This window comes from Varroa destructor, unplaced genomic scaffold, assembly GCF_002443255.2.
Source record: "Varroa destructor unplaced genomic scaffold, Vdes_3.0 BEIS01000004.1, whole genome shotgun sequence".
In the NCBI taxonomy this organism is placed as follows: domain Eukaryota; kingdom Metazoa; phylum Arthropoda; class Arachnida; order Mesostigmata; family Varroidae; genus Varroa; species Varroa destructor.
In genome coordinates, this window is record NW_019211457.1 from 18,360,642 (window position 1) to 18,386,767 (window position 26,126).

The following is a 26,126-nucleotide window of genomic DNA, read 5'->3' on the forward strand; positions in this document are numbered from 1 at the left end:
AACAAGATACGGCCCCAAACAACTGGAAATCGGTAAAGCCTAGTGCGATGCAGCGCAAAACAGCGATAGAGGCAGAGGGGAAGAGGGAGAGTGGCAGAACGGGCCGGTAGCGCCACTCCCTCCAAGGGCCAACAGGGCTAGCTTTTACCGGCCGCACAGCAGACAACATGGTTGCTGCTAAAATAGCGGTCACAGAAAGCCCGCGAGCATTTAAATTGATCGCATTTGTTAGTGAGACAATGAATTGTGAATTATTTGGCGTCAAGAAATGTTTTAAACCGACAGTGTGTCGCAGTATTGGAATAACCCAGATATAATACCGTTTAGCGAAAAAAGGCCGGCGGTACACTAGTATTTATAAAACATGTCATAGAATTTCAATATGCTGTTTTTTTTAGAGAAACCTTTATTACTTATAGCAATAGCAGAATACGTGTATGTTTGTTGTGAAGGGCAACCTTGATTATGTGGTGATAATAATAACAATAATGTTGTGTGAGCTTTCACGCGCTGGCACGATCAAGTCCGCAGCAGGTGCTTCATTTCGTGCGGGGGCTCTAGTCTTCCTGTCGTGTAATGATCATCTGGTCAATTCCTGCGAAGACAACAAACATTAGACGCGTCGGCTAGCTGGTTCGTGTCATATGTCTCTGATACAAACTGTATTAGGAGCCCCCGAAGATACTTTACAATATCGTTGACCTCGATTACAAAACTGGCGAAATGCGTTCATTGCTATTGCCTCACTCAGAGCACAAATATTACCGTAAAGATATTGCAGTTTCGATATACGTAATAACCGCAGTGTACATTTTAATGGACAGAGGGAGCAGAGACCTTTACGCGGAGCATCTAAACCGCTTTTTGTCTCTGCGAGTTTTGATACGAACAACCCTTTCACAGTGAACATCAAACGATATGGGAAATAAAGCAACAAAGAAAGAGATCCGATGCATCAAAATACTTGAAATAACGTCAAGCTTCATTTGACGTGTTCATGTCAAATATTTTCTCCGCAACAGGAACTACATAATTGTTTTGAGCACTGTTTACTAACAGACGCTGTGTTGTCGCACGAATTCCCGCCGAAACTCGCCAACTCGCGGACACCTACAAGCTGTCTGTGACTTCGACATAACGCAAGAAATTTTGTAAAGTATTGTCTGCGAAGATTTTGTCTTAGCTGACTTTTTGTAGAAAGTGTTGTCCGTGGTGCAGAGATTGTAACTGTGCAGTGCGATACGTAGTGCCGCGAAAAGTTGTTTTACATTACAACAACAGTGCACCATCGCCCCGCAGAAATGCCTCGAGAGAACACTTGTGTAATTTGTGGAGTCCGCTCAGATCGATGTATGCCGTTCACCCCGCGGAGGACGGTCCCGCGTAACGGATGGCTCCAAGCACTCGCTCTAAAGCATGAAGGGCCGCGACCGCGCGGGGGCAACTATGTATGTCGGTGCGTGACCGCTTCGCCTTAAAAACGCTGCGTAAAAACTTTGTAGTTAAAATTGTGGATTAGTATAGAGAGAAGATGATTTCGGCAGTGATCATACTGTACGATAGACGCAGTACATTCGTACGAAGACGGCACGAGTAACATATATTAGAATTAGATAATTACGATCCCGGTGACATCGTGCCTGCGGGTAATGGACATCAGCGTAATGCTAAACTAGTGAATACTACATGCTGACAATTAACTGAGAAACAGTAAAGACATGTATTGCGCGTAAAACGAAACTGATTTAATTGCACAGACAGTAATAACAAAAGAGGGTCTTATCGCTCTATGAGAAGTTCGCAACTGGGATTAATTCAGTTCTCATATCCTTGTGATTTGTATCAAAATTCGCTACGCACCGAACGATTCTGCAAGATTAATTGGGCAAAGACACTCGCCTAAGCCAAACTGATTGACTTTAAAAAAACGTTTAAATAGAAGGCCACTACCACATAGATTAGTCGCGATGGAATTTTTTTCAAACAAAACAGGTATCTAGTCCGTTTGTTTTCGTTGAAGTAAATATCTTTACAGTTATGTCAGGCCTAGAAGATAGCTTGGTTTATATTAGATTTTGCTGGAAGTAACGGAAATATATAAAACACGCTCAACTTTTTTGGAAGTACACAGTTAATATTTTGAGTTCAAACAAGGCAGATTTCGCAAAAATAAACCTCGGATTTCCTAACTAATCTGTGCAACTGGGTAAATGTCGTCTCCCAACGATTTAAAATGGAAACGGAAAGATACGCCTGTGAAGCGCCGTTTCTGTAGGCACTTTCTTTTGCGGCTTTCATATCTACACATTTTAGTTTGCTATTTTCCCTTACCGTTGATTGCAGCACTAGTTGGTTGTGCTGATAATGTTAGCAGTAGTCTGTCTTCAGCAAATCAGAACAAACCCAAGACCACCTGAAACAAATGACAAATTCTTTTTTCGATGTTATTTTATTGGCCGCAAAGAAACCGTTAAGCATACCTAAGGCTGGCTAGCATGAATCAATACTCATAAACAAATCAATTCGTAGATTTGTACGCAGTAGACCTATTTTGCATACCTAACTTAGTGCTAAATCTTTTACACGTTTTTTCACACAACTAATTTCCGGTACTTTATTGACCGAGTGTATGTGCTAGGTAAACATGTGTCTCGAAAGTATTAGCGAATATAATCTCATCTATAACAATGGTATTGTTGCTGTTAGTGCGGGACAATGAAATTAAAAAGCCCATTCGATTACTAGAGTAATCTTGTTTACGTGTAGCAGTTCTGAGATCGCATAATAACTAAAACAGCTCTTTAACATAAATTAACAAGACACGCATAATGATGCTGATAAAGTAGTTAAGTAAATAAAGATCATTCGGTGACGCCTATTACATTATCTTACTATAGGTTTGCTACCATAAATACGCCTTACATTATAGTGTAAATGAGACACCACCATCGCGTCAGTGTTTCCGTATCTACAGAATTTAATCTAGTTTCTATTTTCTTTTCTAGAAGTTCTAGAAGAATTCTAGAAGCTATTTTCTTTGGTTCTAAAGTTTTATGAAAGACTATTCTGTGCAACACATAAATCTGTGTGAACTAACAGCCATAATCCTAGAACCTCTCTAGCGTCTTGTGCATTTTGCCATTTAATTCGTTTTGGATAAATGGACTTGTCATCGCGCATTGCATGAACACTCCATTGAACACAGATCCGAAATTGAGCGTTAATATAAGAATAATGACGGGTTTCATAGTAGCGCCATAAATCTTGCCTGAACTCCCATAAATACACGTGAGCATGTATAAAATTTTATTACCGGAGCATCGGTGCCGGCAGACCTAGCAACTAAGGGTTCATATAATTTTTTGTTTTGAAAATAGAGCAGGTTCTGTTATTTTTGCTTGAGGAAGACCCTATGACCCAGTTTCAACTTGTTTCAGATTACACGAAACCTGAGTGAGTCAAGAGTTAATTTACCTGGGTAGACTTTGTGGAAGATCTCAATTTTAAAAGAAGAAGATGATGATTATTTTGTGTGGCGATGATGATGATGATGATGTATTTTGTATATGCAATATTTAAAGTAAATGGGAGTGAATGCCAACATTTTAGAAGGCATCACCTGTTAACCTTAAACTTTGCGTTCAGTTAGCAAAACAAGGTCTGCCCTATAAGCTCTCATAGTACACATGAAGGACAGTTAGTAACTATTCGACTGGGATATGTTATCAAAATGTCTTTTTGTTTCCCGTATATTCTTTTTTCTACAAAAAAGTTACATTTTAAATCATTTTCTCATCCCTATTAGACTAGGTAAACTGAACCTGAGGCACTTATTTTGAAATAGAGTTTATTTGTATTGGTACATTCTTTAATTTAAAATGGTCGACGCATAACATTGTATTCGTCATGCATAAAGTACACATGACATTGTTTTCGTTTTTAACAAGGTCACTGTTTTCATTTGTTAGTGGATCTTTCTTTATCGATAATTAAATCACAAAAACAAAAAGCTATGAATAAAGCCTAACTGTGTGATAGTTTGATCGGCTCGTCAACCTATAATAGGGCGACAATACTTTTAAAAATCACTAAATTGAATAATGTCGATTTATGTAATAACACGAAAGGAAAAAGCCCTCTTTTCCCCCATTTACTTGACATTATAGATCCAAGAATACGTCAGCCTCAATGCCTTAAAGAAATCACAGTGAAATGCTTAATCGATTTTTTTAATGACGCGCATTTGTGGAATAGAAAATGACACTGCTACAGCCAATAAGGAATTTATTCAGAAGCCCGTTTAGTTGTCTTAGTAATGCTACGAATTACTCTGCCATCTTCAGTCGCGCTCCGAATGACGGCAACCTTTGGTTCCGCTCAAAGTTTTTTTTGAGCTATTCTCGTTTTATCGCATGTATTTGAAGTGGCTGAAACATAATCAAAACTTGATTTGTGTATACTTCTTTCAGAGATCACTTTGGTGATGAAGACTTCGATCAGGACGGTAATCTCTGTCCGAATGCCATCCCTCAGTCTGTAAGTGCAGATTATTCAGTTTATAGCGCACTTCATAATCGGTAACTGAATTTTTGTACTACAAAACATCGTAGAATGGATATATGTAGAGTCGTATTTAGAAAACCAGTGGTGTTATTTTTTTAATTGAATTTCGATGCTGATAACATCAGCAGTACCACTGCGCATAAAATTTGAAAATGTACATTTTTCAGTCAGAATTCGATTACTGAACTCCATCATCTCACTAATCGATAAGTTAGTTCTATGCATAACAACCTGATCATTGGTTATGCTTAATTTACGTTAGATCCAAATTGAAATTCTAAAGGATCATTCTATGCGAAACGCCAAAAAACAGCACTTCGTATACATAACACCGCTTGTGTGGTATATATTCTTCGTGTGGTATATAACGTTGACGGAACTTAGAACATTTTAGAGTAGCAAAATGTGACGTTGCAAAACTAGTGTTTCTAATTGAACGAAGTAATTCTGCCCGGCTTAACTTCAGCATCGATAGCTTATCAGCTAAACGCTTTGTGAGGTTTCCCGTGTACGACTGTTGTCAACGTGGCATCGTCTCAAAAAGCTCGTCGCCGATATCCGTATCCGTAGTCACCATATATTTAGGCTTTTGGTCATTGTTTGTCTTATTATTTCTGTATGAAATTAACTCCGCTGATCAAAGAGATCCATTAATCTGTATTGCTTAATACGTCCAACTATTATTAAACATTCAGTAGTAAATAGACCTCAAATGAACTCTAACGATGAAAAAAAGATATGATGAAAGTAAAATCCAAATTAATTGCTAGGAATGGATTAATTTGATTTAATTTTATAGGTTGTGAAACGTTCTTTATAGTTATCGGTACGTTAATATCTGTGGTACTGTAGCGAACACATGGAGGTTAGAAATTATTGTTTGCCAACGGTTGATAACGATTCGGATTGTTGTAATATAGTGTTTCATGCCAAATCATTAATCAAAAGCGAAACAAGCTATGATTACTCGTAACATTTTTCGCTATCAACTTATGGAGCACATTTTGTCAACTACAACCAGCTTAAGTTCGCTGTCTTGGTAAGTATCCTTTTTGCTAACAATAACTGTTATGTATCTATTATGGAATTGTCCTCGCGCGTGAAGTACCTCGTTTATTTAAGAAATATAAGGGTCATTGGTTTAAAGCCTAGTTGATGCAACAATTTCGTATTAAACCGGTTCAGTTCATTTGTTTGGCATTTTATCTACAATTATTTTGTTCCATCAGCGTCCCGGTGTTTCATGTTTTGTCTAGCAGTAAGAAGCCAAGCTGTCTTAATATGGCTTGGATGATTATAGACCAGAGCTGCGCATCTAATTGTGTGATAACTGCGGTCGGCATCGACGGCTGTTTGGCAGCCATGACGAAAACTGACCTAGCTATACAAGAGGTACGGTTGCTTTGCTAGTGTAGCAAATTTGCCTTTAAAAGTAGGCAATTCGAGTTCATATTTTGGTAGGAATTTTTACTGAACTGAGTACGTAATTACGAATATAATACAAAGTCAATAAAAAGAAATAACGTTATTTATTAAAATATTTTTCCAGATGGGCTTTTCGTCGCATTCAGTGGGCGAATCCAATTCAGAAGGTGCGTGTACAAGACTTAATTATTGGTAAATGTATAGTTACAGGAAAGGAAGTTACTAATAATTGAAAAAAAACATCTTTTTTCATACATGCTATGCGGTATTAATTATTATCATCACCAGATCATCTTCATTAAGGGACTGTGAGAAGAATTTTCACGCGATTTAGAGCCCGAAAACTGCGTAAGCCATTTCATTTTACGTAAATTAATGTTTGCGCTCCAACACGAGCACAAGAGGCTAGGGAAAATGTGGACAAGATACATAGCGGCCGAAACCTCTTAATTCATTTTCAACTTGCTCAATCGGCTTATTGTATTGACACTATTTGTTGCAATTAATAAATTGTTAACAATTTTCAAACTAAGATTCACAATTTTAAGACCCGGTGGTTCTTTAACAGATGGCGAACTTGAAGATTCGTACACAAAGGCCTTCCATTTGTTTGCTCCCTCGGTTAAACAAGAGAAGGTCGAGCTTGACTTGGGACAATCACCAAGTGGACATTTTTCACACGTTTCTCAGCCTGGAACATCGTACACTCTTGGTCACACAGTCGTAGACGCGTCACGCATACATCAGGACCCACATGCTTGGCAAGTGAAACAGGAATCATACGACGCGGCCTTGGAGCATGATCAGACTATGCCACCGCATGCTAGCGAATATGCATATGTGAGTATTACTGAAAATTTAGAATAAAGGCGATTTGTAAGGAAAGTCAAGTATTACATAGATAAAAAAATTTGATGCCATGAATTGCTTTCTGTTGCTTATACTTTGAAGAAGATTTATTTTGTTGTCCATCAGTCGAATAGCTAGTCACGAATTTCTTTGTTTGTCCAGCAGGCATCGTTTTTTAGGAAACGCATTAATAAACTAGATCCACAACAATTTATTTTCTATTTGATTTTTATTTGACACATACATTTAGCGATTTTTTTTTCCAAAATACTTTCCGAAGGAGACATATTACGTTAATCACGTAGCCTGAGTAGAACTGGAAAATAGGGTGCCCTTCAAGAAAGATTTATTGTTTGTTGACAAACAAAGAGAAATAGAGATAAGAGGAGGAAACGACTTGACTATTTAAAATAAACGTATTGCTTAGAGTCACTTATTAGTGTGATAAGCACTTCGTTCAGTCTTAAATTTAGTGGATCTCTCGTAAGCTTCAAACTCCACAAGACACAAAGATAAAACAAGATTCATCTGTTTTATGCGAACACTACATATTGAGATACAGGGCAACAATTACTATAATTGTATTTCATTCATTACTTGTATTTATCCACTAAAGCTAAGATTTTCGTGGTTTCTGTAAACATCAGTTGCATAGAAAGCCTTATTAAAAGTACATGCATTCCTATTAAAAATTAATATGACCTTTGCATTGCGATACGCATAACTCGCCGCACGTAAGACTACGGGCGAATAATTTGGCAATTTCCCAGTGGTCAATCCCTTCAGTCAACCACGCAGACACAAGCAAGCGGACTAAGTGGATTATAGTCAAATGTGCGGAAGCTTGCGGTGCTGCATTGTTGCCTCAATCATACCAACGTAATAGAGTTAATGGTCAAAGCTTAGTGGCGATATTGTGTTGGGTAATGGGTTGGTAAATGGCGTTAAATACCGTGATGGCGTGAAAATAGCGTTTATTTTAAATGTGTTTAGAGCAGCTGCCCTGGTTGAGTGTCAGCTGAAATCTAGGTAACATATTGTGTTTACATTGTCGTGGTTAGTAGTTCGTGAATAAACGCCAAGGGACTTGAGTGATATGGATACACTAGTGGCGATACCACTTAGTGATTTATTGTTGCGGTATTATGTTGTGTTATTTCATCCGACACAATTTTTAACAGATAAATTGTTTTGGGGAAAATATTACAGCCTGTCGCAACGAACCTGAATATGAATGAGTAGGTGGTTAATCTGGTTTATTGGTTCTGTGAGTCGCTGCTGTTATTGTCTGCAAGCGCACAACAGAGTTGGAATGCATTTATGTTTGACGGACTGCTGACTTTCATTTATAGTTAGTTCGGCCTATTTTTAAGAATAGGTCAAATAGTTCTAAGGGAATTGTGGTCACAAAGTAGCTTAGAAGTCACGTGAACCAACATAGTCAAAAATAAACGATAGTAGTTGGATTTGTAGCTACTGCTGGTTTGAAGTGACATTGAAGATGATCCGTGTCGTGTCAGCTCTATCACACAGTGCAAATGAGCACTGCCGTTACGGTTTAATTAACAATTAAAATGACTGCAGTGGGATTCAGCAAATGTCAATAATTATATTGAGAAGGAATTAATGAATTATTCATACTTAGTGCACGAGCTATGTTACGCAGGGCTGCTTAAAAGGACATTGGTATGATGCAGTAGCTGGTTGAAGCCTATAAATGCATGCGTATCTTGCCGTAATTAAATCTACACCCTGCAAATTAATGTATTTTAGAGTTCAACAGGGAACCTGATATACCCTTTGAAGTTTAAGTTTGCATCAGAAAATAATTCGAGCCAAAAGCTGGCATATGTTGTTAAATGATAATTATAATAAGGATTACGAAGGAATTACGTAATGCCTAAATACGTACTGAATGAAGCCGTTTTTTGGCTGTCTGGTAACGCTCACAGCTTTTACTGCAATTCACCAGTAAAGCATTTGTACGATGCGCTGTCGGTTTAATAACATAACTTAATAATATTTATTAACAATTTGATTGGTTGTAAATATTTGATTTGTCAAGGTGAGGGCGGTTTGTTCTAGGCCGGTAAGCTGCTCACACAATGGTCGTCATGCAGTATCCTCTGCTGCGGGAGTTGTCAGTGGCTCTGTTAGCGGAGCCGTTGCAACCTGCAGCGCTACTTTTACAGAACCCCAGTCTTCTGCTGCTCAGAATAGCCAAGTATCCAATTCGTCAATGGATAACGACTGCCCCGTTTGTCTGCAGCCATTCTCACATCCAATAAAGTTGCCCTGCTCACACGTTTTCTGTTATCTCTGCGCTAAGGGGTTCGCAAGTCAACACGGAAGGTATATCAAAGATTCGTACCAAAACATAATTAATTTTCTGCAATATTATTGTTTCGTCTTTCACACTCTTATCCCGAACGAGATTTATGAGGCGCCGTCAAAGCTTTTTTGTTGCAATTTACGATAAGACAACAAAGAGGCCAGGATGTAGATCATGTTTTCAAACGACGAATGAAACTCTCCGCAAGAAATTGTCGCAGGAAGTTACCATGCTTCTTACCTTTGAATTGCACGCTTCTTGTACATTGCCTAATATTTATAGGTGCGCGTTCTGCCGAGCAACAATTCCACCCGGCTATATGGAGTTGCCAGTCCTCGTTCCGGAACAGCACCACTATCGTCCCAAGTCGAATGTTGATTCGAAATTTGTATGGTATTACGAGGGTCGTAATGGCTGGTGGCAGTTTGAGGAACGCCATTCGGATGAGATTGAAGAAGCGCTTCATAGAGGTGAAGCCGAGTAAGTGGAATTTATGCGCCATAAAGCACTTTGGGAAAAAACCGATTTAGGCATAACTTGAAACTGATGAATTAGAGCTAAGTTTGGCTGCTAACGTTTGCCTTGATTATGTAACGTGCATTATTCCAGACATGAGTTACAGATCGCTGGCTTTATTTATGTGGTAGACATGCAGAACATGGTACAGTTCCGCAAAGATCACCTGAGTAGAACACGGCGCATCAAGAGGGACCTTTTAACCGCACCCCGTAAAGGAATTGCGGGACTTCGAGAAGATCTGATCAATGGGACCATGCTTTGAAAGTAAAACATTAAGAACCAAATTCTGCTTTCTAGAGCGATTATAGGGAATGAACCTTCAAATGAGTTACCAAAACGTAAAAAGTAGACTATATTAACAAATATTAAACTGTAGATAGACTTACATGCCGTTATCAATAATTCCTTGCCTCAATCGCCCACCGCTCAACCATGTGTGAAACAGCTATTTTTTCATCTTTGCAACTCTGAATGGCTATAAGAACATGGTACTTCAATTGATTGGGTCTAGACAGATTTTCGAGACTAGAGTTCTTGATGAATTTTACATCAGGCTCTGTCTTCTTATATTTTTACATTTCTTATCTTAGTTCGACGTGCATAGTGATAGTAATAGTTATTATAATAAAATCATTGATGGTTTCACAGCGCTACTGGGAGTTATAAATAAGGATTTGAACGTGAAATATTTACACTAAGAAAACAAATTCTCCCAGAAATGCACGTCCATTCGCCGATGTTAACAAAAAAATTTAAAAAAAAAAGTACAAAAGCACATAAATAAAGGAGTTAACTGGATGATGAAAATCATTTAGAGAACATATCAGTGAAGTCATAACTTCAATTTAAAGACGTGCTTCCGGAATATGTACGTGGACCTGGAGTTGATGTATGATTGCGTGCATAGGAATAACTGACGTATATCATACGTTCTTTAAGAGCAAGTCAATGGTTTCAGCAACTACAAAAGAAAATCTCTGCAACAGTCGAAAACTATATGTTAAGCTTCTTGATCATCAGCATAGCTTGCTTTGATCAAATTATGTTATAAAAGAAGCTCTGTCAATATCAAGCGCATATAGAAGAGGGAATACGCTATTCTAATTATATTTAATGAGTACATATATATATATATATATATATATATATATATATATAAGCGTGCAATACTTAAGGACCATAAATGGCCTAAACGTAAAAAGAGGGTGTCGTCATTCTTGGTACGGCAAAAGATAAGTTATTGTATAGTTAGGATGTGCCGCGCTTTCCTCTGTACGTTTGTAAAATTAAACAGGTACTTTGTAAATGTCATTCGGTCATAACAATAGCAGTAGTTGTAATGTAATTTTGGAGGCGTAATAGGAAAATTTTGCGCCACAAAAGTATCTAATTAATTGCTCTGCTGGCGACAAAATGTTGAACTACAAAGACATCGACGGCAAGCCGTTCAGAGCTTCAAAATGTTAGGCGTTTTCTATTAAAGTTATCGTGTGCGACAAAAATGTTTTAAATAACGAAACTTCGGAAGAAAAAACATGGCTTGCGACTGAGCACGGCCGGGTGTTGCTGCTTGCTGCATTGTTGAAGTAAACCGGAGAGCCTAACACTCAGGCAAATTGTTTGTTTTTATTTCTATAATCTATATAGAATATGGCTCCTAATCATGTTTTTCGTAATGAATGTATTGCATCAGCTAGTATTGTCCCCGCCATATGTTTCATAGCTGATTATGGAGGTTTATGCGCTATGCTTAAGGAACATATGTTCGTTGTATTATAGGATCAAGAAGTTTGAGAAGGAAGAGTAAGCTTTTTACTAGTTCGAGGTAGTTCGTGTAGATACCCTTTGGGAGCGAAACATATATTCGCTATTTAGACGGTCAATGGCTGGACTAACGTTCTTTATTCTTACAGGTCATGGTCCACGATATTACTGACGGAGAGTTATTATTGAAAAATCACAGCCTCAAGATTTCGTCAGCGATGACTTTTGCTATGTTTAATAAATACTCAGTTTTGTAAGGTTTTTGTACTTCGCCTCTTTGGCACAATATTTATATAAGTTTTACAAATTACGTATGATTGCACGACACTTATGTATGTAAAAATCACTTGAAAGGTACATAAATAGAAAACGTAATTTCTTGTGTACACACGAAAAAAATACTGAAAGTAAAACATTTACGGGAAGTTGGTCAGGACGCGGCCGCAACTATATTTTATAAACAGCACACATGTAGAACCATCGTACGTGCGTTTTTCGAGAAAATAGCAATGCTTATGGGCTCGACGGAAGACTGGAAGTAGCTTGGATTTGTCATTTAATATAAAATATAAACGAAGTATAAATATTTTAAGCATTCATGTGATGTACATACCTTGGCGTGATCTTATTATAGCTGAAGTTCGTAGCAGTCCAAAATACATGCGTGGTCTCAACACTTAGATTGCAAGTATCTCAAAAAAAAGCCCTCGTTGATAACAACGTGCCCTTGAATATGTATTTTTTAAACTTTCAACAACAGATATTTTCGAGGATCGTTCGATAGGCTTCATATGTTGCATTATTGGGTTCTTTATTAGCAATTTTCTTAGAAAATAGCATGATATCAAAGAAAATATGGCTGTATATCAATCGAGTATCAAACTATTGCTCTCTGGTGCAGCTAATTTATAGGCTCCACTAATTTTCGAAAATTTAAATCGAATTTATTTTAGTAAAAACGAAAGAATGGCCCAATATACACGTACGATATGCATAAAATTATTGAATTACTAATAATGTAGTATTTATGGTAATATATTTATTATAATTTATTATAAGTACTCAAAAAAGCAGTTGTTTTGAAGATTCGATTTTATTCGCTTCAGGTTATAGGAGGACATGTTACTATTACTCTATTCGGCCCAAAGGTGATGTATATCCTTAAGGTATTTGAATATGAAGACAGAACAAGCACCGTGTAGTCATGTTCTTTTAGTTCTATTTGGTGCTTTGTGTATGCTACTCACGAGCCAAATATGTATTTGTTACTAAACTTAGCTAAATGATGTTATGCAACTGCGATCGACCAATTCTAAATACAGGGTCAGCTCCTAGCGCGTCAACGGTGCGTTCGACTATCCCGCAGTCACCTCGAACTCCATTAGCTCGTCTTCGAACTTCCGGTAAATTGCGATGGTTTTTTCACTTTAGTTCTTCTGCTACAATTTGCTTCTTATTTCCACATATTTCAACCCAAATGTTGGCACCTACGTTTCAGACATGATTCTCTGGTCTTAATGAGTTAAAGCTGAGTGCAAAATTAATGTATTAATTTAATAGTCTCGTGCAACGCAATTATTATTCAGGTTATTATTTGAGTCAGTGTTGTGAGGTCGAATTACCTACACAGTTCCAAGGTCCCTTTGATACTTTTCAAGGTCGTGCATACAAGGGCCGTTTATAGATTGTCAACGCTGTTAAGTTTTTTCTGTACGACTTTTGTCTATATGAAATTAAAATATCCGCTAAATCTTCACCTAATCATCAAGTTAAGGCGACACAAGTTTGTAATGGTTTGAATCTTTGTTTGTATCTTTTAACGATTTTGCCATCAGCCAAGGAACCTCTGCTGCCTCCCATAATGGTCAATCCGCTTGAAAGGATGGAGCCCATTGTTGCACAAGTTGTAGCACAGCCTGTCATTCAAGCTAAATCACAGCCCAACAGGACTCAATCCAAGGAAGGGTATTTACTTTAGGCAAAAAATAGTACATACAGTAAAGCTTCAAAACTACTACAGACGGAACTCAAGTATGTTTTAACATTTCTAATACAAAGATCTAATAGGTAACATTAATTTACTACTGGAAAAGAAATTGTACTAATGGGAAAAACATTTTTTATTAGTAAGAACGTGACTTTTCTCAGGTATAGCTTCTCCTATCCGAAAATATGCGAACATACAAAAAACTAATCAAAATTGTTTTTATACTTTATGATACCTCTCATATTAACTTGAAAACAACTACTATGTTTATGAAGTTCCGTGCGGAATCAAGCTGAACTTTTTTAAGATAAAATTAAAAATATGCATCGCTGCTCTATCTACTTCCTAAATAGTGCTCTGAAAATTTCAAAACACACGCTTAGGTTAAACAGATATTCATTCAATGAACATTCAATGAACAGATTAGCCACTCTATTTTTCCACTGCGCACTGAGAGAAATCGTTATGGCTGACCCAAATGTATGCATCTCTGCTATTTTCAGTGAGGTACGGTTGAACCCCATTTTCAGCGGTCTGCTTGAACAGTCGACCTCTATCAGACCGGGCTTACCTGGTTTGTATTAGACGTTCCTCTTTTATCACCGTTGTTGATGTGCTATTGCTCACTGTCGGTAAATTCAGCTAGTGCGTCCCGTATATCTACCTGTCCTCATATTTAGAACTCACCGCTTGCTGTTCCTTTGCCAATACTATTTCGCCAACCTACAGACTTTACTGGTTAATTACTTATTTTTCTTTGACGTTATAGTTCCAGGCCGTCGGGCAGCGTCACCTGCTGCTGTTGTCCTTACAGGTACAGTTCCGGCTATGGCCGTTGGGTCTGTGTCCGAGGCACCGCAATCAACAGCGCTAACTTCTCTTGCTTCTGGAGTGATTTCGAGCGTACGACCCCAAACCCCGTTGATCGTTCGTACAACCATGTCGAAAGCTCGTCCACCCAAGCAGATCAGCATACCATCGGTTTCGCAGCTAGAGAAGGTGGATAGCCTATTAGGCTGGAGACAACTATGTGTTTATCGAGACCCTGCATCAATAAAGTTGATTCATATAAACCGCAGAGTAGTTCGAACATAGCAATAAAAAATGACTGATACCCTTGCGTTACCCTGAATGAGTATATGCGTACTGGTGCTAACAGCAACTAACTAAAGTTACTGCATGTGGATTGGCTTGTACAGGTGATCACGGAATCGATCCAGCGCGGTGTAGATATTAATCCGAAGAACCTACCTACATTTGTCGCCTCTTCCTCGTCTAAAAGCAGTTCAGCCACCGTATCGCAATCGACTCTTCAGATGCAAGCAGTATCCCATACCCAGACAACTCCTGCATCCTCTGTTCAGTGTCTAATAGGCTCATTGTCGAACCAGGTGACTTCTTTAGTTCAAGGACTCCCTGATGAGGTAACAACCACGGCAATGCACCCACCAACGATGGCTCTTAAGCTGAAGATTTCAAAAAGCGAAGGCAATTATGAATCTAAAGTTATTGAAGTGATGAAAAAACCAGTCGCCATGGAACAAGTTGCTCGCGAAATGCAACTAGCTAAAAGGCGTCTGGCTCCAACGGCTGCGGCGGTTCTTGTGGTTCCTCAGCGAGTTCCAATAACATCTTCAACTGCTGAACGCCAACACTCAAATACGATCGTGATCAGCGGACGCCTCGTTACTGGTGACGAAAGTGGAAACTTGCTTACCTCGACATCATATCCATCGTCTCTAGAACAAGTCCCCATGGAACAGGAATTACTAAACAGTGAGCCAGTAGCCTCCGGTGATAAAACGCGTACTTCCTCTTCAGATCAGTGTCACGAGACAATACCGATGGCAGTGGCTAACCCTTTCATGACAGAATCGCAAGACAATTATCACGATGCGGTCCCGGTATCCGAAGCTTCGATGACGCAGTCAGAGGTTGCCTCCGTTGTGAGTGATGCGCTGAATACAATTAATATAGAGCCGTACCATGAGACTTCCCCAGTTGTTCAGGACTCAACAACGGGCAATACAGGTGCATCCTGTCACGTGTCCGTTACCTCCCAAAAGTTAGGCACATCATGTCCTGTCGAGGTTTCACGGGAAACAGGCACAACTTCTGCTGGAGAACACTTCTGCGCTACTCACCAAAATCAGCAGGAGGAAATACAGGATCCATTACAACAAAAGGTTCAACGGCGGCCGGAAGAACAGCCAGATCAAGCAGAAGGAATGTCAGCACAGGCAGAGGATGTCCCCGACTTAGTCGACATCTCCGATAGCCCTGTCACTATCGAAACTGCAACGATTGATGACGATTGTTTAATTAACGACGTCGAAGAATCGCCATTCATTGTTAGCTATCACGATGAGGAGGAGCCTCCACCGCAAGTATTAGCAGATCCTGATCGCGAGGATGTCGTGATTGATCTAACAGAAAGCGATGTAAACAGTCAGATGGTGCTGAATATAGCAGCACAAAGACACGACTGTCTCATACGACATCGACCTACCACTACTACTCGACCGCTTTTACCAAAAGTCGGTCTTTTATGCAGAAGCAATCTAAAACCAAATGTTGGTACCATACGACGGTTTCTTAAGCCCACTATACCTAAATTCGTTCCGAAGGTTCAAGCCGCACCCTCGATTAATCCTTCCGCAACCGACAGCAAGGAAGCGTCTGAATATAAAAATAATAATGTACCTACTGTGCAGGCGTCTTCGGAACAGGTTGGCAAGGATAAGGCCTCAATCGTCTCTACTGTTGATGACCCCCCGAAGCAGCTGCTGGTAGTTGCTCTTCCATCGGATCATCCTGAAAGCCCTGCTTGGCCTATGGCCGAAGCGGGACCGACAACTACGGCCAGTAGACTACAGCCAGTAGATACAGTGGATTGCCAGCAAACTAAGTCGACCGAACGTGGGCCCGCTTTTGTCCCAAGTAAACGCCGACGGAAGTCCTCTTCACAGTCGGAAGGAAGTGTGCCACGCGAGCCGTGTAGTCGATCGCCTGAAGCAAATGTTGTCGCTGAATCTTTGCAAGGTCAAAGACGAAGTACTCGACCGAAGGTCCCGATCCCGAAAATGGCAAATATGCAGTTTGGTAGGGATTCTGCCTCGCAACAGCAAATTGCAGCAAGAGAAGGTCCAAAAAAAGTAGGTCGACCCCCTCGACGCATGTTGGCGCCAACAAGAATCATCCCAAAAAAGCTTACTACCGAGATCGCTAAAACAAAAAAGGATGCTCCAATGAATACCGATGAGGCGAAATTAACGGCAGCGTCTGCGGAGGGATATCAGCTTCCTGTGTCATCAACACCAAAAGGTGCAAGCTGTATTGCAAGTCCAATAACTGCTGCGACGAATATAACGTCAACAACCCTTAGAAAAGGAAGAAGATCAAAGGTAGTCCCCTGTGTTGTAAAAAAACTGCCCCAAGCAGCTTCAGAGAGTCGACTGCATAGTGAGCTTTCACAAGATGTACCACTTAATGCAAGAGAAGAGAATTCGCAAACCGTGGAGAAACAGCACCCACCGGCTTCATGCGTGGGCAAGCAAATTGAAAAAACGGATCATACTTCGGTTAGGCCTGGGGCAGCAGAGAACTGTACTATGTCCATGGATATTGTAACTCAGTCTGAAGGCTCTACGGCTTGTTCCAGATCAACGACTAAAGCATTGTCACTCACTGTGAGAGAAAACGAGATGTCAGCTATATCTGGGGGACAAATTGAAGGGGAGATGACTCCCGAATCGGCTCCAGCTTCGGAGGATTTAAAAGACGTTTCCAACAGCACGGAGGTACATTTTTTTTTTGGATCATTTTTAGAACGTAGTAATAAAATGTAACCGAATTAATTCATAAGAATAACAGCACCCGTTACTCCATAATCATATGGTTATAGGGAACGTATACAGAGCAAATTTTATAGAAATATACAAGCACTTGCTTACATACCTGTTAACGTGATCTTCTATGCACAGATAACCCCTGGATCACCAATGATTGTTGAAAAAAATCTCCACTGTTCGATGTGCGACTACAGGACACATACGCCACTGTTCCTTACAATCCATAAAAGAAGCCACAAACCTAACCTTTCTTGCTCACCATGCCACAAGGTATACTTCGTTCAGATTTTCGTTTCATCAGATACAACTTTTGTTTGGTCCTCTATGTTTTCCCCATATTTACTACTGTTTGCTTCTCCATTATTTACGACGTATGTTTTACTTGTGGAATTGATGAAAACAACTTTTACCAGCAACTGGCAGCTGTGTGACCTTCTACATCCTCGATATTGTCGAAAGCAATGACAAAAACAAGTATGTCTATTACAGGTATTCTCGGACGTTCAAGCTGTCAGGGAACACGAAGAAAACGAACATGTTGTTAATGACACTGCAGAAAGGCTCCTTCGTTGTCCAAATTGTGAATACAAAACTAAGCATAATGTGTACATGAGCCGGCATATTACGCTTAAGCATGCCGGTTCTGACGAATAGGGAAACGCTGTGATTTGCATATGTATAATATAATATATCCCAGACGAAAATGTCCCGTACGTTCTGAGATCAACTTTGTGTACACTGGAAGCACAGCTTACTTGTATTCTGCACTGCGGGAACGCTAAAAATGTCGCTCCGAAACTACTGTCGAAAGTAACTCAGTTACGCAGTAAAAATCAACAGATTAACTATTTGTAAAAAGGTTGTAAAATTATGCCGGAGTGTGGCTAAAATGAGATTGTAATTTCAGAAGTTTCTAAGTAAGGCCAACTTGTTGCTTCTGTTGACTTCGCTAACGGTGGCACGCGCCATTAATGCTCAGCTGTCTTTAGCTTCTCAGCAAAAATGCAAGGACATGTTTGTATATACAGACAATATCAAGGCCGCAACTCGTTCATACGAAGTTTTAGAACTGGGTAAATGCGACTGACATAGTTGAGTGAATGAAGTGGGAGGCAAATCATTTTATAAACGGAAGAGAGCCTTCAGTTTGCAGTTGTGTTATCTCACTTCTTGAGCAGAATGGATGGTAATATTGATGGGGTACAAGAAAAGCAGGATTGGTGCAAAATATTTATGATATTATGGACCTATATTTGTAGGATTAGTTTTCGCGGCATTTTTCTGTGTATGTAATTTACGCGAATCAGCTGATCTGCAGATTGCGTATGCACCTAGATTATTTAAAAATTGATGCAGATCTTATCTAAATTTTCTAAATTAAAGTACTCTGTACATCTGACTCCTTCAACTTCTGTTAAGTAACTGAGTCGAATTTGAATGAACAAATTTCTGGCGTGTAATAATAGCAATAGTGAGTTAGTATATTCAAAAAGGGAAGCTAGCTGTAGACAATTCCTAAAGAAACTGATTTTTCATGTAGTCAGGTGAAAATTTCGCGAAGCATACACGCGGATCGCGTCATATCGGACCCAAAACGAGGAATGATAACTTTAGGCGTTTTGACAGTACGTCGAGTTGTCGGTCGTGCGTCTATGTAGTGATACTGCCATCGAGATAATCGGGAAGTTCTTTTAATTAATCCACAGGTTGAATAGTACGTAAAACCAAACAATAATAATAATAATGGTGGGCACAATATAAGTAAGTAGTAAGTGTCTCTTTACGTTCATGTAAAAATTATGCAGAAGTCATGCGTTCGTCGTTATATGGCAAAAACCTGTACAACCGTGTGTATGAATATCAATTAAGGGGATGCGTGATCACTCATTTGTAACTGGTTATTATGGAACATTTTTATCAGACGACAGTACAGCAATAATAACGACAAAGGAATAAAAAAACAAAGAAAATTCAAGTCAACAAACATTGATGGCAAAGTTTAACTATCCTCTATTTACTTTAGGTTTTAGTCGCCGTCTTAATTATCTATTTAGTAAGGTTTATTAGTTACGATACTTTTAGCCATTATTGAGTAGATTTCAAAGACTTAAAAATTCCTAAAAGAAACTGTTCGGAATGTTGTCAGCGAATTCGTGTATACGAGAAATATTAGAAAATAAAAAAATTTAATTACACTTGATATATATAGAGTATTAAATTGCTAATATATAATAGTTTAAGTGAATAAATTATTACTCCATGGACAGAACACTTGAACCAAGAATCATCTAGATCGGACCAGTCGAAGACCGAAAAATGTTTCGATTGATCTGAATTCCTAATATAGGCTTGCTACTTATTTGTGCGCATTACTCAGCTTCGAAGCCGTAATAGAAAAAGTAGATATACTTTGACCCTAACCAAAAAATTCTACATGAGTAGCTATCTTTAGGGTCTGTTTGATCCTATCTTGAAATCATCCCTTGGAAAAGTCCTTAAAGAATTACAGGCTTGGGGGTGAAATATCTCGATTTCAAAGGATTTGTTCAAGGACTACATTGTGACTACATTATCTCGGTGGTGCTTCACTGCATCTCATTGGCGAGATAAATTTTGGTCCCGTGTCTTCCTTGTTTCTTTTCTGATATTGCTCCGTCTTTTTGTCTCTGAAAAAAAGTTGTACACGTAAAACAGCTTCTTTTTAGGCTTATACCGAACTGAATGAATTTACCAGTGTAGAGAGCAAAGGTGGCAAAATATGGAAACGATACTATCTATCCATATTCTGTTTTATTGTCGGACATTCTGTCCCACTTTGACAATATATCCGAGCATGTCCTTGAGGATCTCAAGGAGGCATCTAAAGGTCGATTGTGCGTCGCCAAAAGCCTTCTGTTGAGACTAAGCATGGAATGTATTACAGACAAAATTAAATGTGTCAAGTTTTGCCTTAAGTACTGCTTGAACGCTCTGTATGCTCTGATACTTCTATTTTTAACTAGTCATCGACATTCGTATGCATGTTTCATTAAAACATCTAATACACGTAATAGGAAAAACTACGCAGTTATATTCTAAGATAGTTTGTTTTTAACACCCACGCGTCAAGTTAGTGTTCCACTAATTTATTTAATGTTCCTGATATACTTTTATTTTTTTAAGAATTCAGTGTGACTTCAGTCGTTCAACCGAGTAGTGTCATATGCGTCACTTATATCTTTATGATGGTCTGTTGCAGGAACAGTCCATACCGTATTTCTTTAAATCTTATTATTTTTAATCTTTAACTTATATATATGTAACCCGTACCTCATACATTTCCACTTGTTTCCTTCAGCTTTAACGTTTACTTCGCTTCCCTACTTTTAGATATCAGTTCATAAATGTACGCATAATGACTTTACTAACTGTTATAGTTTATACGTACACTTATAATCTATCCGTAGGTCGTTTTTCCGCTTCCACGAAGCATGCTCTTACGCATACGCTCTGTATTAGATCCATCCACCTTCATCTTCTTCCTATAACCTGCGCATTAGACCTGTTCATGGCATCGGTACCAAAGCGTTCGGGCATATCAGACTCAGAAGACACCGAACAGTCTAACAGCTTGTAACGCGCCTACTTAATCGACATTGAGTTGTTTAAGGTAGATGGATTAGGAGGTTGAGTGACGGCGATGACTGTTGGTTCGAACGCGTACGCTCCAAGTGAGATGGCCAGGGATAGGTGCAATGCTAACACTACGATGGCGACGGCGAAGCGCACCTGAACCGATGAAAGACCCTGAAGCGAAGGCCACAATGATAAAACGAGAGAATAGCCGGTGATGATTGTAGCGCCGAGCATAACTGGCCAGGAGACAACTGGCATTCGGATTACCCAGATGATCTGAAAGTAACCAAAAGGGAAAACATAATTGATCGCCTGGGATAGATTGTGACGTTACTTCGATGACTTTTTTTGGACCTATGGAGTTCAACAACAATCTCTCATTCTCCTCGCCATCAGTATTATTTTGAAAAATGTCAAAATGTGAAAAGAAATACAGCCAGTTTAGGCACTTACTTGAGAATGGCTATAGTTGCAATACGATACAAACGAGTAATATGTAATACTTATATTGAATTCATAACCACGTAATAGACAAAAGCATACATATTGCTCTAATAATAAAACAATGTAAGTACAATGAATTCTTCTGCTAATAAACGCCTCGTGTACACACACCCACACATTATATGTATAGATATATATTCCTAAATACAAATTGAACTTTCACTTTTGAATTTGTTAAACTTAAGTGATGATTTTTTAATACGTATTGAAGGTACTCTTTTTTGTTTTTACATATTTGTCCCTGACAACTCTGACAACTTTCGGATACCCATATACATATAATTCGCGTTTGGAAATGTGATTTCCCCATTCAATAGCTTCTCAAAGTAAATCGATAGTGGGCTATGCTTCCCCAACAATCTCAAGGCATGGAAAGCCCCGTAATAATATGAATTTAATCGGGAGGATGAGCGAGTTGAAGCTAACACGTAATTGAGGCATAGCGATGAGATCTCCGTGGATTTGATTACCGTGTACCGCGTTTAATTAGGAGGTAACGGTCCATAAGTCTCCTGAAGAGCTCGAGGTAGCGGTGTTCAGTGTTTCATATTCGGCGAGTATCTCCAGGATATCCAATGCAAGTACTAGAATTACCTCACGTAATAATCTACTCGACGCCGCCACCGAACGCGAACTCTTTCCAGAACAACGCCTTTCCCTTGCCTGTTCTCTTTGCAGCTGGACAGAGATGGAAGCATGAGGCCTATGCCAATTGTATGCCCCAGTTGGATATTCTCTTGATTAAGGTTTTACAAATTGCACGTTGGAGTGAATTCATGAAAAACCTATTTTTAGTGAGTTTTCGCATTTTCGGTATTTAGGTTACAAAACTGTATCGTGTTACACGTGAAGTGCCACTTTTGAATAACAGGGCCCCTAGACTTTAAGCTCTGCTTTTATGGAAGGCCTTTTCGTTTGCGGCAATGCGTTCTTGTCATTTGGGTCAAAACACCTTATCACCTACTCGCTGGTCTCTAACGTTCTTGAAACGTTGACACTATTCACGTGCTGTGATTTTCCTTAAAGCATCATTGCCTAATGACTTCACCAAACTTCGATGAATTTTCGTAGCCCTATAGCCTTTGAAGGATAAAAACCTGACCACTGAGCATTGATTTTACAGACTAAAAGGCTTCTTTTACAAATTTCTAGAAGACTGGAGCGTCTAGCAGCTAAATTTCTGCTAACGGTGCGTGATTCTGAAGGCAAAGGTATTCAATTTACATCGAATTCGTTTGCAATAGCCTAGTATATATATATATATATATATATATATATATATATATATAAACAATACTAACGGAGACAGGTATGAAGATTGCCATTGAATAGCCGTAGAGGCACATATAGCTGGGTAATGGCTGTCGCTGTTCCACGCCCTGATACTTGAGGAAGGCCCAAAGCGCAGACGGCAGAAGGAATGTGTACAGGAATACCGCTGATGCTACGAACGACGTCCGCCTCATGTCTGTATCTACTGCCACGCAAAGAGGTGCATTCTGGATAAACTGTGCGATACCGTGCGAGATCGCTGATGAAACGATTAGCGTAACAGCAATCCATATTGGACCTGAACATCCATTCAATAAGGAAAATGATAAGTACATCGGTATAGCGTTAGCGAGGCAGGAAAGAGCAGTAGGTCATACAAATCCACAATGTAATGTCAATTTCATAATTACAGTTAAACGATAAACGTATTAATGGTGCACATAGCATGAACGAAAAAAAAACGAATCGACTAGCGATAACTACCGCGTCAATCCAGTTATGACTATGACTTCAACAATGATGATATATTGAACATCACTTACTGTGTGAGCCCCATTTCTCATCCCGACGGGTGGCATGTGTCTTGAAAAATCTTACCGTACAGATCAGGGCTGACTCCAATATTCTGCTCCAAGTGTCCTTTCTGTGAATAGAGGGAGGCTGCGGCTCTTTGCAGCACTTGATCGCCTTGAACATTGAAGAACATCCGGTAGTAGTTAATGGAGAAGATGCTAGCCGATTTCTCTGGTTGTGCACCATCATCGGGACCGGGTAGCCGCTATTTTCATCAAAAAAGTTTAAATGAAAAAAGTTGAAAGTGTGCAGTTCAATGAGACGTATCACTTCATTGGCGGGTTCTTCGCTAGAGACAGTTATTTAACACAGTTATCTACTTAATGGATCAAGAAGTCTTGATTATTATTAACATTTCTTAACTCTTAACTTTGTGTAATTAAATAAAGGATAATCGTAAACGCCGGTTGAGCTACTAAGAGCACAAAGTAATTATTAGTTGCACATATAATCTGTCTTGTAACTACAAAATGGAAACTAATTATCTTCATGATATGTATCTAACCTAATATAAAATAAAACTTCATTGACCTTTATTTCAATCACGAAAAAGCAAGCTGGTAAATCTCAACGATTTAACGTTTCGCCTGTCATACAGAAGCACTTGTTATTTTAAGTTCGAATCCAAACCGATGCATAATTACGCTCACCTACAATAAGGTCTAGTTTGGTACATGTAGGTAGCTTGGCTTGATTTGTTCCGATAAACAAGGAATCAACCACTTACATCAAGGCCTGTCGGCGAGAAGGTCGTCTGTCCGGTGGTTGTTGTTAAGGGCGGATCAGCGTAACGGGTATTGTTATTCAGCCAAGTCCTGTTCGTACTACTGTTGTTGTTATTATTGTTGTTGTTGTTGCCTGTGATGTTGAACGGGTTTACGTTGTTAGCACCGTACATCCCGCCGGGCAGCATGTCTTCAGTATACAAACCGGATTGAAACAAGGACATTCATACCACAGGAACACAGAAGCGCAGGCACCACACGCAAGCACAGCACAGAGAACGTAACGAACACATTTTTATACGACCAAAAGCAATGCGCGATAGAGAACACATTAAAAAAGGCAAAAGGACAGATTGATGTATTGTCGCGATTTCGGCTCATTTATTCAGAGCTGTTTGAAACTACTGCATCCGCCAAATGCAAAGTTAGTACTTAATCATACTATAGTCCTACTAAACTTAAGACATACAAGGTGGTCTCTGCCCAAGACAGGGCATGCATATACTTCATTTTACTCTGCTGGGAGCAGCCGCCAGTCGTCTGGAATTATGTTAGGCGACAATACCGGACGTAAACCTCTAAATATTTATTTAGAATTTTGGCCCGTCTGGTTCATTCTATTTAACCGTGGATTGCAACAACCGCTAGAATATGTAAAGGCCGGGGGGATTGGATTTTGAAGGGTGCGCACTAAACGAAGACGAAAATGATGGTGCTAGAAAACTTGCTTTAATAAATAAAACTATGTACTAATGGTCTACCTTTTTCCTTTTGCCATGGGAAAAATTCTTGAAATGTGTATTTTAACAAATAATATTTTCGTAAGTGCAGAGCCTTATTGAGCACAGACCGAATGGTGTTAACACCGAATATTTCTGATCGCTTGCAAAGTAGGTCTATTCACATGAAGAAACGCAATTGATTATATCAATTATGAGTCTGACTCATATACTTTCGTCTTGCATCGCGCTAAGTAGGCCTAATTTTAATATATTACTTAGGTATCTTTCGAATGACTGTTTGGTACATCGGCAAATAATTTATTGAAATGTCATTCGGAATATGTTTAGATGTCGTTGATGTTAGAAACATGCGTGTCGTTCCTGCATTTCACGTAAGATTAGCGAATTATGTATTAATGAGGCAAAGCGAGACTAAATTTGTGAAATGAAAACCTACTATACAGTTGAACTTGAATGAATAAAGCTGAACTTGAAAATGCAATCTCCGGAATCAGTGCAAGTTTAATTATATATGTGATAAGTTAAGAAATTTGCACATATACACTAATAAAAATGTTTATATAGTAACTTGTACGGTCACTGCGTACACAAAAAATGCACAGCCTCATAGCACAGATTTTCGAAATAAAAAGAAGTAAATTCATTTAGCTCCAAATTTTCCTTAAGTACTTCTACGACTGTATATTTTTCGTATTATTAAACTACAACCACTTACCATTTGCGCTAAACGGGTCATAGTTCTGCAATGACAATGATCATGAACAAGTATAAAGAGAATGGAAATATTATTAATGATGAGCTAACACAAAGGGACCAAACACAAGAATAAGGCACCTAATAACTAAATTTTCTATAATGGCCTATCATTCGTTTTACCCAAGATGCATCACCATCGTATAATAGTCATTTCCTCACAAATGTTTCCGTTTATAGAGAAATATATGTTTTCAGTTGCAGTCGCAAATCATGTGAAGGTGCTACGTGGTGAAGTGCTCAGACAGTTCAGATGTGTTGCACAAAGGCCAGAGTCCGATTACACATCTGAGTAGTCAGATTTTGTTGTTCGCTAATTAGTTGATTGACACTCACATCGAAATCAATGATCTGCGCTGTAGGCGGATTATTGCTGCTCATCTTTATGAACGAATAGTATGCGACTTTACGAAGCTGAAGCAATTAATTTCGAACAAAGCTAATCAATACATTAGGAATCAGCGGTTTTCACCATTAACACAAATGGTCCAACCTACACACAAACACTACTAAAACCAAACATTGGTGATGAGACGAAGCTGTCAGTTGGATTTGAATGGGTTCCCGTAGCCGGGAACAGCGGGCCACCGTCCGCTGGCGATGAGCAGTTTTTCCATATAGCTTGCTCAATTTTCAGGCAAGCATTTTGTT

General features: G+C 39.1%; 3 protein-coding genes across 9 annotated transcripts; 2 read left to right on the forward strand and 1 right to left on the reverse strand.

Annotated features, from left to right (window-relative positions):
• Positions 1 to 211: 211 nt before the first annotated feature.
• Rnf146 (Ring finger protein 146) lies at positions 212 to 11,304 on the forward strand. Of its 4 annotated transcripts, XM_086987949.1 has the most exons (9): positions 212 to 633; positions 1,023 to 1,456; positions 4,470 to 4,536; positions 5,793 to 5,955; positions 6,113 to 6,155; positions 6,557 to 6,828; positions 8,903 to 9,189; positions 9,452 to 9,649; positions 9,779 to 11,304. In XM_086987949.1, exons 2-9 carry the CDS (start codon positions 1,417 to 1,419, stop codon positions 9,948 to 9,950), a joined length of 1,242 nt encoding a protein of 413 aa, XP_086844075.1. In that variant the 5' UTR covers positions 212 to 633; positions 1,023 to 1,416; the 3' UTR covers positions 9,951 to 11,304. The 4 variants fall into 4 exon arrangements, with proteins under 4 accessions (XP_086844075.1, XP_022657885.1, XP_086844076.1 ...); XM_086987950.1 differs by lacking the exons at positions 212 to 633; positions 1,023 to 1,456 and adding an exon at positions 1,489 to 1,992; XM_022802150.2 differs by lacking the exon at positions 5,793 to 5,955 and having other exon boundaries at positions 217 to 1,456.
• Positions 11,305 to 11,449: 145 nt separating this feature from the next.
• LOC111248966 (uncharacterized) lies at positions 11,450 to 19,490 on the forward strand. Of its 2 annotated transcripts, none has more exons than XM_022802139.2 (7): positions 11,450 to 12,855; positions 13,288 to 13,417; positions 13,943 to 14,013; positions 14,209 to 14,438; positions 14,639 to 17,239; positions 17,423 to 17,560; positions 17,780 to 19,490. In XM_022802139.2, exons 1-7 carry the CDS (start codon positions 12,735 to 12,737, stop codon positions 17,942 to 17,944), a joined length of 3,456 nt encoding a protein of 1,151 aa, XP_022657874.1. In that variant the 5' UTR covers positions 11,450 to 12,734; the 3' UTR covers positions 17,945 to 19,490. The 2 variants fall into 2 exon arrangements, with proteins under 2 accessions (XP_022657874.1, XP_086844063.1); XM_086987937.1 differs by having other exon boundaries at positions 14,254 to 14,438.
• A 536-nt stretch (positions 19,491 to 20,026) lies between these two features.
• LOC111248969 (protein YIPF1) lies at positions 20,027 to 26,112 on the reverse strand. Of its 3 annotated transcripts, none has more exons than XM_022802155.2 (6): positions 25,812 to 26,112; positions 25,438 to 25,462; positions 23,982 to 24,112; positions 23,279 to 23,459; positions 22,711 to 22,979; positions 20,027 to 21,181 (listed from the first exon to the last, which is right to left on the reverse strand). In XM_022802155.2, exons 1-6 carry the CDS (start codon positions 25,854 to 25,856, stop codon positions 20,912 to 20,914), a joined length of 921 nt encoding a protein of 306 aa, XP_022657890.1. In that variant the 5' UTR covers positions 25,857 to 26,112; the 3' UTR covers positions 20,027 to 20,911. The 3 variants fall into 3 exon arrangements, with proteins under 3 accessions (XP_022657890.1, XP_022657889.1, XP_022657891.1); XM_022802154.2 differs by having other exon boundaries at positions 23,982 to 24,169; XM_022802156.2 differs by lacking the exon at positions 25,438 to 25,462 and having other exon boundaries at positions 23,982 to 24,169.
• Between the last annotated feature and the right edge of the window lie 14 nt (positions 26,113 to 26,126).

What these genes read in the sequence shown, in the direction of transcription:
- Rnf146 (XM_086987949.1), top strand. Translation starts at nt 1,417, where the DNA reads ATGAAGGGCCGCGACCGCGCGGGGGCAACTATGTATGTCG. An exon ending in TTCGCAAGTCAACACGGAAG is followed by an intron (nt 9,190 to 9,451) that starts GTATATCAAAGA and finishes TAATATTTATAG; the next exon opens with GTGCGCGTTCTGCCGAGCAA. An exon ending in CTTCATAGAGGTGAAGCCGA is followed by an intron (nt 9,650 to 9,778) that starts GTAAGTGGAATT and finishes GCATTATTCCAG; the next exon opens with ACATGAGTTACAGATCGCTG.
- LOC111248966 (XM_022802139.2), top strand. Translation starts at nt 12,735, where the DNA reads ATGATGTTATGCAACTGCGATCGACCAATTCTAAATACAGGGTCAGCT. An exon ending in AGGACTCAATCCAAGGAAGG is followed by an intron (nt 13,418 to 13,942) that starts GTATTTACTTTA and finishes TGCTATTTTCAG; the next exon opens with TGAGGTACGGTTGAACCCCA. An exon ending in CGGTTTCGCAGCTAGAGAAG is followed by an intron (nt 14,439 to 14,638) that starts GTGGATAGCCTA and finishes TGGCTTGTACAG; the next exon opens with GTGATCACGGAATCGATCCA.
- LOC111248969 (XM_022802154.2), bottom strand. Translation starts at nt 25,856, where the DNA reads ATGAGCAGCAATAATCCGCCTACAGCGCAGATCATTGATTTCGAT. An exon ending in TCTCGCCGACAGGCCTTGAT is followed by an intron (nt 23,460 to 23,981) that starts GTAAGTGGTTGA and finishes TGATGAAAATAG; the next exon opens with CGGCTACCCGGTCCCGATGA. An exon ending in CAATCTTCATACCTGTCTCC is followed by an intron (nt 21,182 to 22,710) that starts GTTAGTATTGTT and finishes GGTTACTTTCAG; the next exon opens with ATCATCTGGGTAATCCGAAT.